We start from the raw sequence: 10,034 nt of genomic DNA, 5'->3' as shown, positions 1-10,034 counted from the left end.
AACTCCGCGGCAGTGTGGGCGCGGCGGTCGAGCGTAGGCGCCAGCGGCACCGACTTGGTCGCGTCCGCCAAAGCAGACGACGCGGCGGGAATCTCGCCATCGCTCCCGGCAGCCGGCTCGACTACAGGCGCGCCCTCCCTCGGGGAGAGCGAGAAGGAGGTAGCGGACGACTCGCCGGGCGTCCGAGGGGCGGCGCTGGCGCTCGAGGGGAGCGGGAGAGCCGACGCAGCCGGCGGATCGGCGGGGGCGCCATCTCGTGCCGCGGGCGGTGACGAGGAGGCGGCTGACTCCTCCGGGCGCCGGGAGATGGCGTCGCCGTCGTCCTCGCTCTTCGGGCAAGGTGGGGCGGTCGGCGGCGGCGGCGGCTGCTGCTTTCGGCGACCGGTTCCCTCGTCCTCCTCGCTCTCCGCTTCGCGCGAGCGTTTGCGAGAGGAGGAGGAGTCCATGGCCTCCTCGTCGTCCGATGGGGGCAGCGGGGTGGCGGCCATGTCGGCAATGGCGGCGGCGTCTTGCTCCGTGGGGAGAAGGCTCGCCTGGGGGGAAGGCTCCGCCGGCGCCACGTGTGTCTCGGTGACGGCGGGCGCGGCCGCGGGCTGGGCAGCGGCGGCTGCTTCGTTGGCAAGGGCGGCATCTTGTGCCGGAGGGAGATCGTTTGCGGCCTTTCCCGAAGGGGCCAGAACATCGGCGGAGGAGTCGGTCGTGCCGGGTCCGCGCTGGGTGGCCGCGGCGTGCTTAGCGATCCACAGGTCGACGATGTCCGCGGCCCTTGCCTGGGTGTCGTATCGTCGCTGTAGGTCGAGGCCCAGAGACTGCGGTATGGGCGCCGTCGCACTAGCCGAGCGTCGATGCCCCTTGCGGGGCGCTCGGCCGGAGGGGGACGCGAAGTTCTGCATGTCGTGTGGGTTCTCGCGGGTGCGGGCTATCGCCCGCCTCACAGACACTGCACACGCACAGGGGGGGAGGTTGGCGCTCACGTGGAGCTCAAAAGGGAGAACGAACAACACGTACGTGGGCAGCACAGGGTGCAGGTGCCACGTGCACCCGTGAAGCGCGAACTCCTAGTGCGCGCGCTGCGAGGGACACGTAGCACGCGTGCACGGGAGAAAAAAAAGAAAATCACTCGAGCGCGCACGGGTCCAGCAGGCTGGGAAGCGCCGCGCACAGGCTTGGAGGTGGGGGCCGAAGTCCTTGGTGCCGTGCCATCCATGCGCGGTACGTCGGGGACGTCGGAGAGCTCGCGGTTCGTGCCGCACTCGCCGAAGCGAAGCGCACACACGTCCGCACGGGCGGAGAAGTTCGGCTCGGCTGGCGAGACGAGGTCGACGGAGCAAAGAGCTACGTGACCTCTCACTTCGGCCTGTGAAACTCAGACGAGCGTGAGACTGCTGGCCCCTGCGCACAGCGCGGTCGTGCTTCCCCTCAGTGCTCTTCCCCTCTCCAACTCACCCGCCGCCGATTGGCCAACGCCAGCGCAGCCGTGTCCGTACGCGGGGCGGCGCGCACGCCGGCGTTCGCCAGGATGCTGGAAGCCAGCCGTTTTCGCGCGTCCGCGTTGTTCGCGGCTACGCAGAGCGCATGTCGAGGCAATTGAATTGCATTTAAACATGACAGCATGCTGCGCCGTTCTCTTTCGTTTCAGCCAACACCACAATCACCGCCATACCGGCACGCATCGCGAAGTGGCACCACCTGATGTGAGACCGCACCATTACTGCTGGCGGCGGTCACCTCAGCACCCACCTCGCGATCCCGGCACATGGCGACAACTGCGGGCGACGCAAAACGCGCGTGAAACGTGTGAGCAACGTCCGCTGCATTGATGTGAATCGCGACGACTCCACGATACCTTCTGGGAAGCCAACTTCATCTTTTCTGGTCGCGAAGTCGCCAGCAAGCTATCTCGCACGTACACGCTCGCTAGCGCACTTTCCCATGTACATATATCTGAACACCACACTTCGCATATACTTAGGCAGGTGTGTAACGCGCGTTAACAGACTGCGACAGCTGATTCGGCCTTCAAAAGCTACGCACAGCCAATACCACGCAGGGCCCTTACACAATCATTCACCGTGCTATCAACGAGTGCTTTGCGGCCCGCGTCGAGAGGCAGTTACGGCGCTGCACTTTTCTCTTCTCTTCCTTTTCAAAACCACTCACACACACGGCGGCCGCCGCTCTCAGACAACCCCCCAATCTTACGAATCCGGAAGCCCTCGCTATGCTGCACCTAATAACCGCACGCTTTTTTTTTTTACTTTCAGGTAATGCCTGTTGACGCCGCATTGTTGTTTGTATTTCTTCCACATGACACCAACAATCGTCATAACCACACCGTGCTTCAGACAGCACCTACATTGTTTCTTCGTTATTCCCACGGGCTAGCTTTCTCTGGTTCATTCCCGCTCCCCGGAACGAGTTCACCGCAGGAGCAATGGCACTCCTGCCGACTTATTTCGGTAAAGCTCAGCTCTGCGGCTGGCGGAAAAATCGCTCTTCTCGGCAGCTACTGCGCAGTGGCCGGATCAGCGGGAGTTTCTTTATTTATGCCCTAATTTTAATTACAATCGTTGTTGAAAAGTCAAATGCACAGGAGGGAAACCCTTCAATCTTCCTACCTCCGTAATTCAGCGATAGAAATGGAAAAGGCAATTCCGCAAATATCAATACAACTAAAGCGAACACAATTCAAGTACACCTCAGTAAACTATACTGCTCACGTGCGTGCATCACTTTTTGCAAACAAAGCAACAGTTTCTCACATAGCGTGCAAATTTATGTATCACATTTCTCCTCTTTACATGTGTTGTTTGTTCTCTTTGTGTAGTTTAGACGATTGCGGTATGGCTTTCAGCTACTGAGTTGTGTAATGTTCGCTTACTTAGTTTTGTGCATTACATTCCACGCACTCCATGAAATATCTGCTCCCTTAAGTGCCTTCCGCTCTCTCTCTCTCTCTCATGCGACAAGTTTCGTTCACATGAGCCGAGTGGTTGCATCGTAAAATATTTTTATTGCGTGCTACATGTATTTGAATGGGCAAGTCAGAGTTGGCTCCCCGGAAGCTTCACGAACGCCGAGTGTGACCGCATTCAGAAAGACACAATAAGGGGGACACAATTATTGAACAACTGCCGCGTTTCATCAAAACAATGCGCATGTATGCCACTGCCTTGTGTAATTTAATTTGTCTACCCCTTGAGCCATGGCCTCATTTTCCTATACTCGTCACAGCGCGATTGGCCAGCACGACCACGAACACCGACGCACGAGAAAACAACGGGTGCTAGTGAAAATAATAAAACGAAAGTGAGTCTGCTTCGCGCGACCCTTTTTGTGCCTCGATATACGCACCTACCTAGCTAGCTAGTAAATTTACCCTTTGGTTTCACACGTCAGTCGCACCGCGCTGATTCCCCGCCGCCCATCGGACTCTATAGGATGCAATGGAATGTGGAACAGGCCAGCATCTGAGATTTTAGCGCTGCAAAATGACCTCTTTATTATTATTATTATTATCTTATTTTGTTCCCCCCCCCCCCATCGCCATTCCACTGCGGCTGCCTCATTCAGTCCCAATCAAACACGACAGCGGTGCTGCACCAACGAACAGCACGTCGCAGTAGCACAGCGTTGAAATTTTAGCAATGCGGCACTTAGTAGCGAGCGCAAACGCATGTAGCAAAAAGCTCGCCTTACGCTACCACCTACTGTGAATAAACGCGGTTGCGCTCGCTCACCTGACCAAATTCACCGCGCGTCTCGCGCACGGCTGCTGGGCACGCTCCATAACCGATCACAAGAAAATGGAATGCAAAGAGGGAAAACGGATCAGGAGATCGCGAATCCTGCGGATCACTGCCGAAGCATCAAGTGGGTAGCCCTGAAGAGGGCTGTTGGGTTCTTCACAGGAGTTCGGTGCGCTGCTGGCAAACGACGCCGGGCACGTGTGCAGCTGCTTAGCCTCCGAAACCGTAGAGGGTGCGGCCCTGGCGCTTCAGAGCGTACACGACGTCCATGGCTGTGACGGTCTTGCGCTTGGCGTGCTCAGTGTAGGTGACGGCATCCCGGATCACGTTCTCGAGGAACACCTTGAGGACACCGCGCGTCTCCTCGTAGATCAGGCCAGAGATGCGCTTGACACCACCACGGCGAGCGAGACGACGGATGGCAGGCTTGGTGATGCCCTGGATGTTGTCACGCAAGACCTTGCGATGACGCTTGGCGCCACCCTTGCCGAGCCCCTTGCCGCCCTTGCCACGTCCAGACATTTCGGCTGTTGCTGCTGCTTCGGAGCGAGTCAGGAAAGCGAATATATATATAGTGGTTCAGATAGAGGGGAAAGGACGCTATTTTCTGCTGCCCAGAAGGGAGCACGGCTCAGCGTCGGGGGGAAGGGAAGAGGGGGAAGAAAAGATAGGGGGAAGGGGTAGGTAGGGTGTGGAAGTGGCAGCAGCTCGCCGTGGCAAGGACCGCAAGGGGCAGGCAGGCGGGAGGGCCCCCTACAGGGAGGCAAGTCCTGCCACAGCGGCAAACTCCAAGAAGGATTGCAAAGCTGTGACAGGACTATGGCGGGGGAAGAGGAAGTCTTCCAATGAAGTGGCTGGAAGGCCAAGGCTGTGGTATGCCACTGTCATCGCGTGCCTAGGGGTCGCGAGGGCTTGACAGTGGCATATGATATGCTCCAGGGTCTCTGGGGAGCCGCATTTCCTGCAGGCCGGGGATGAGACTCGCCCCACGCTGAACTTGCGGGCGGCTGGCCATGCGCTCCCCGTCCTGAGGCGCAGGAGGAGGGTTCGTTCTTGCCTGTTGAGGCCGGTGTCGGGGAGTGGTCGCGGAGGTTGTCCGCTGGCCACGCGCTTGTCCGGGTGTGCAGCGGTGAGCAGTTTCAGCAGCCGGTGACGTGTGAAGTCCCCCGCTGCCACTGCCGTGCTCACCTGGACCGGCTCGTGATGGGCTGCTTTGGCTGCGGCATCTGCCTCTTCATTTCCGGCTATGCCTGCGTGGGACGGGAGCCAGTGGAGTGAGAGGGGGATGCCGCTCCTGTGCAGTGCCGTCAGCTTTGCCAGCAGCAGGGCCACTGTGATGCCTGCTCGATCTGGTTGGAGCAGACCCTGGAGAGCCGGACGGGAGTCTGTGAGGATGGCCACTGGAACCTGCGGAGGGTGGGCAGCGAGGTAGTCAGCTGCCAGGTGTAGGCCGGCTAGCTCTGCTGCAGTGGAGCTCGCCGCGAATGGAAGGCGGCACTGCAGGATCTGGCCCGTTGCAGGGATCACGCAGGCTGCCGTTGCCGAGCCGCTGGAGGGGAAGACAGATCCGTCCGTGTACACTTGCAGGTGGCCGCCAAGCTCGTGTAGCTTGGACAGCGCTGCCTGTTCCAGCTCGCACCTGGGTGTTCTGTGCTTCCGCTTGCCCTCCAGCGTGAGGTGGATCTCGAGTGGCTGCTGGTGGGGGGGTGGTGGCTTCACCGCGGTGGGCGAGTACCCAACCAGCTCGTCATAAAGTGCACAGATGCTGCCCATCCGGGAGGAGGGACGGCTCCGCAGTCTGTGCACCAGGGCGTCGCCATCTGGAGTGTGGTGGAGCCGGTCCATGTGCAGCAGCCCCTGTCGAAGCATGAGCAGCAGGAGCGGCCAGGTCTGGGCTTCTGCCAGGGAGGCAGCCACGGGTGAGTTTCGTGGCAAACCCAGGAGCGACCTGATGGCCATCCGGTGTTCCATCTCCAGCTGCTGCTTGCGGGTCGGCGTTAGCTTGGCCAATGGGAGCGCATATAGCAGCACGGAGGTGGCAGCAGCCTGGTACAGCCGGATGGCCCATCGGGTGGTGCAGCCCTTGCCTCGCTGGAGGAGCCGTCCAACTGCCGATTTTACGCGGCGTGCCTTGGTGGTGGCGGCCTTGGCAGCAGGTATCCACGTCAGTCGATGGTCCACCTGGAGCCCAAGATAGGTGACCTCCTTCTTCCATGGGATGGGAGTGCCTCCCAGCACCAGCCTCCCGACAGTGACCCGAGCAGCAGCCGATGGGTGCACCAGCAGAGCCTCTGTCTTGGCAGGCGAGAGTAGGAGTCCAATGCCCCGGAAGTAGGAGGCCACCGCATCCAGGGATTGCTGCAGAGATGTCCGGATGGACTGCAGTTTGCGCCTTGGTCCATGTGCCCACAGAGCCACGTCGTCAGCATAGATGGCACACTGTGTTGGGAACCGTGGGTTGGCCGGTATGGCTGCGGGGAGTCCCGCCAGGGCTGTGTTAAAGAGAAATGGGCTTAGCACCGAGCCCTGGGGGACGCCCATGGTCACCCTGCGGGGGCTGCTCAGGGTCCGTCCAACTCTCACCCGGAGTGTCCTTCCCGTCAGGAAGGAGCTGATGAACTGCCTGAGGCAGCCCCCGATGCCAAGCCCGTCCAGCGCGCTCTCAATAACAGAGTGTGGCAGGCCATCGAACGCACTCTGAATGTCCAGGAGTATGAGGAGTGCCACCTCCCCTTTGCTTCTGGCTTCCTCCAGAGTAGAGATTACGTCCGCGATGGAGTCGGCCGTGCACCGGTGTCGTCGGAAGCCGGTCTGTTGCTCGGGTAGAAAATCCACCGCCCCGGCAATCCAGTTGAGTCGGCCCAGCGCGATGGCCTCCATGAGCTTGCAGGCTGCAGACGTCAGTGACACCGGTCTGTAGGAGGTGATGGCCGTGGCTGGTCGTCCTGGTTTCCGGATGGGCACCACCACCGCAGTCAGCCAGGCCTCCGGAAGCAGTCCACTCTCCCAGACCTCGTTCATGGCTGCTAGGAGCAGCCTTCGGGCCGCCCTATCCAGGTTCTGGAGCATCTGGAAAGTGATGCCGTCCGCTCCTGGGGCACTGCGGCGTTTCGCTTTCGTCAGTGCGGACGCCAGCTCGTGCTCCTGGAGCGGATCCTGGCATAGGGCAGCGATCTGGCTAGCCGTCCAGGCTGGGTGGTGGCCGCCAGGCTGTCTTGCGGGGGTGGGACCGGGTGCAGCTGCAGGCTGTGTCACTGGCAGAGCAGAGAAGCGGTCGGCCAGCTGCTCTGCCAGTGATGTCTCGCTGATGCCAAGGCAGATGGCCACTGAGAGCACCGGCTGCCTCGCCGCTGGACCGCAGAGCAGACACCGCAGGAGCCTCCACGCCCGTGGACCGCCATTGGCCTTGCTGATCGATTGGCAGATGCCCTGCCAGCTCTGCCGTCTCCGGCGATTGGCATGGCGTCTGCAGGCAGCATCTATGCGGTTGTGCTCCGTGCGGTGTTCGGGCAGCCGTGTCCTCAGTGCCCGCCTCTCTGCTCTGCGTCTGGCTGCTCGGAGGTTCAGATGCCGCAGGTCGGGGACTGGTTGGTCCTCTGCCACGCGGGAGCAGATGGTAGCAGCCTGTGCCGCATCGGCCACGCCCTGGAAGAAGTCCTGGTCTTGTCCGAATGCCGTCGAGTTGCCTTCTGAAGGCCCCCCAGTCGATGGTGCTGCATAGCCTTGTCCTCGGGCGCTTCCCTCCTGCCGGGGTGATGGTGATCGGCAGGTGGTCAGAGCCCCAGGAGTCAGGCTGCGTCGACCAGCTATAGTGGGCCCCCTCGGTGGCCACGCTGACGTCGATGGCCGTGCATGTCGTCCTCGCACCCCGTCGAACGTAGGTGAACGCCCCTGTGTTGAGCACCTGCATGCCTGTGGTCCGGTAGACCTCAACGAGCTCCCTGCCTCTTCTGCAGCAGCTGCGGCTTCCCCAGGCTGTGTGGTGAGCATTCACGTCGCCGCAGAGCAGAAAGTTCCGGCCGAGGCGTGTGGCTAGCTGCCGGAGGGTGGACGCGTCCCATCTTTGGCAGGGCCGGACGTAAATGGAGGCCACCGTCGTGTCCAGCCCTCGGAGCCTGACGGTCACAGCGCAGCACTCCATGGGACCTCCAGTCAGGTCAGCCACGTTCACCTCGGCATGGTTCAGCTCCCGGCGCACGTAGATGGCACAGCGTGGGGGGCCTTGCGGGTGGTTACTATCCAGGCAGGGGGCAGCAGTGCAGGTGGGCAGGGTGCAGGCAGTGGCGCTCGAGTACCCCACGTACCCCGGGAGGCGCAGGTCTCTGGCAGCCACGTAGACCTCCTGCAGAGCAAGGATGTCGTAATCGCTCTGCAGGAGATGCATCGAGAGGTCCCCTTGCCGCCGCCGCAGCGAGAATGCATTCCACTGGAGCACTCTCGGGCGGCGGCGGCGTTTCCCTGCTGTCGCTGGTGCAGGATCAGCCATGTTGTGTGGCTGTTGGCGGGGCTGCCACTGCCTGCAGGCAGATGGCTCGCAGTGGGTGGTCTGCTGGCAGCAAGGAGCTCACTGCCTGCATCGTCAGCAGGAGATTGGCCACCAGCTGGTCCACCGTGGGCTGGGCCGGGGGAGCAGCAGGCGGCGCGGGGGTCACGGGAGGCTCAGGCAACTGGCGGCGGGGTGCTCGTGGGGCAGGAACCGGGCGCCGCGTGGGGGCAGGGGCACCCTTCACCACACTCGCGAATGACCGTGCCCATGGTGTGGTGGTCTGCCCCGTCTCCCGCTCCTCACGAACCGCGGCTCGGACCGCGCGCCTGGAGAGCGCTGTGGTGGAGGAGGCCATGATGGTGGCCACCCTTCGTTCCTGCTGCCACATGGGGCAGGCAGGGGTGTCTGCTGCATGGGGGCCGCTGCAGTTGACACAGCGGACCGCCTGGCAAGGGGAGTCTGCAGCGTGGCTCTTGCCGCAGGTGATGCAACCCGTCGGCCACCTGCAGGACTCCATCACGTGGCCGAAGCGGCCGCACTGTCGACACTGCAGCGGGCGGGGTCTGGCCGGCCTCACCCTGAACGAGAGCTTGAAAAGGCTCACGTGTTCAGGGGGGACCGGCCCCGCGAAGCGAAGCGTGACGGTGTTGCCCTGCCTGGCAGCAGACACCACTGGAACACTGGAGGTGATGGCCCTCAGCAGGTCCTCGTCTGTGGGCTCCCCGTCCACGCCGTGAAGGAACCCGGTGCTCTTTCCGCGCTCAGCAGGCAGCCGGGCAGTCACCGCGATGCCTCCGAGCTCGGTGACGGCCATCAGCTCCTCCAGGCACTCCCGGGTGGTGGTGTCGGCAGCCACGATGTTGCGTTTGTGGTTAACGCGAACCACCACAACACCAGGGCGCGCCGAAAGTGCCGCCGCGAGCTCGAGGCGCGGCGCACTGCGAAAGGCTCCGCCGGGAGCCGAGGGGCGAAAGAGCACCGTGCCGACGATCTTGGGGTCCACAGGCAAGGCAGCACTCTCCAAGGCCCTCGCGCGCCGGCGCTCCGCCTTCGAGCGCACCACTTCGAAGCCATCCGAGGGGGGCTCTGGGGCGACGGGGGTCACGTGGTGCGCTGTCTGGGTGAGGGCGGCCGTGGCAACCGGTCCGGGGCGCGGGGGAGCAGCAGCCGGAGCGGAAGGAGTCACAGGAGAGCCGGCGGTTTTCTTACCGTTCGGCTTCTTCTTTTTCTTCTTCCGCTCGTTCTGCTGCGTTGGTGTGTGGCTGGGGGCGCTCCTCAGGAACTCCGCGGCAGTGTGGGCGCGGCGGTCGAGCGTAGGCGCCAGCGGCACCGACTTGGTCGCGTCCGCCAAAGCAGACGACGCGGCGGGAATCTCGCCATCGCTCCCGGCAGCCGGCTCGACTACAGGCGCGCCCTCCCTCGGGGAGAGCGAGAAGGAGGTAGCGGACGACTCGCCGGGCGTCCGAGGGGCGGCGCTGGCGCTCGAGGGGAGCGGGAGAGCCGACGCAGCCGGCGGATCGGCGGGGGCGCCATCTCGTGCCGCGGGCGGTGACGAGGAGGCGGCTGACTCCCCCGGGCGCCGGGAGATGGCGTCGCCGTCGTCCCTGCTCTCCGGGCAAGGTGGGGCGGTCGGCGGCGGCGGTGGCTGCTGCTTGCGGCGACCGGTTCCCTCGTCCTCCTCGCTCTCCGCTTCGCGCGAGCGTTTACGTGAGGAGGAGGAGTCCATGGCCTCCTCGTCGTCCGATGGGGGCAGGGGGGTGGCGGCCATGTCGGCAATGGCGGCGGCGTCTTGCTCGGTG

General features: G+C 62.8%; 1 protein-coding gene across 1 annotated transcript; it reads right to left on the bottom strand.

The window, feature by feature from the left end:
* Positions 1-3,959: 3,959 nt before the first annotated feature.
* Positions 3,960-4,331, bottom strand: LOC125946481 (histone H4). Its single transcript, XM_049669993.1, has one exon. It carries the CDS (start codon positions 4,269-4,271, stop codon positions 3,960-3,962), a length of 312 nt encoding a protein of 103 aa, XP_049525950.1. The 5' UTR covers positions 4,272-4,331.
* Positions 4,332-10,034: the final 5,703 nt, after the last annotated feature.

Source organism: Dermacentor silvarum, chromosome 7 (genome assembly GCF_013339745.2).
Source record: "Dermacentor silvarum isolate Dsil-2018 chromosome 7, BIME_Dsil_1.4, whole genome shotgun sequence".
Lineage (NCBI taxonomy): Eukaryota > Metazoa > Arthropoda > Arachnida > Ixodida > Ixodidae > Dermacentor > Dermacentor silvarum.
This window is presented reverse-complemented; position numbering and strand designations above follow the sequence as displayed.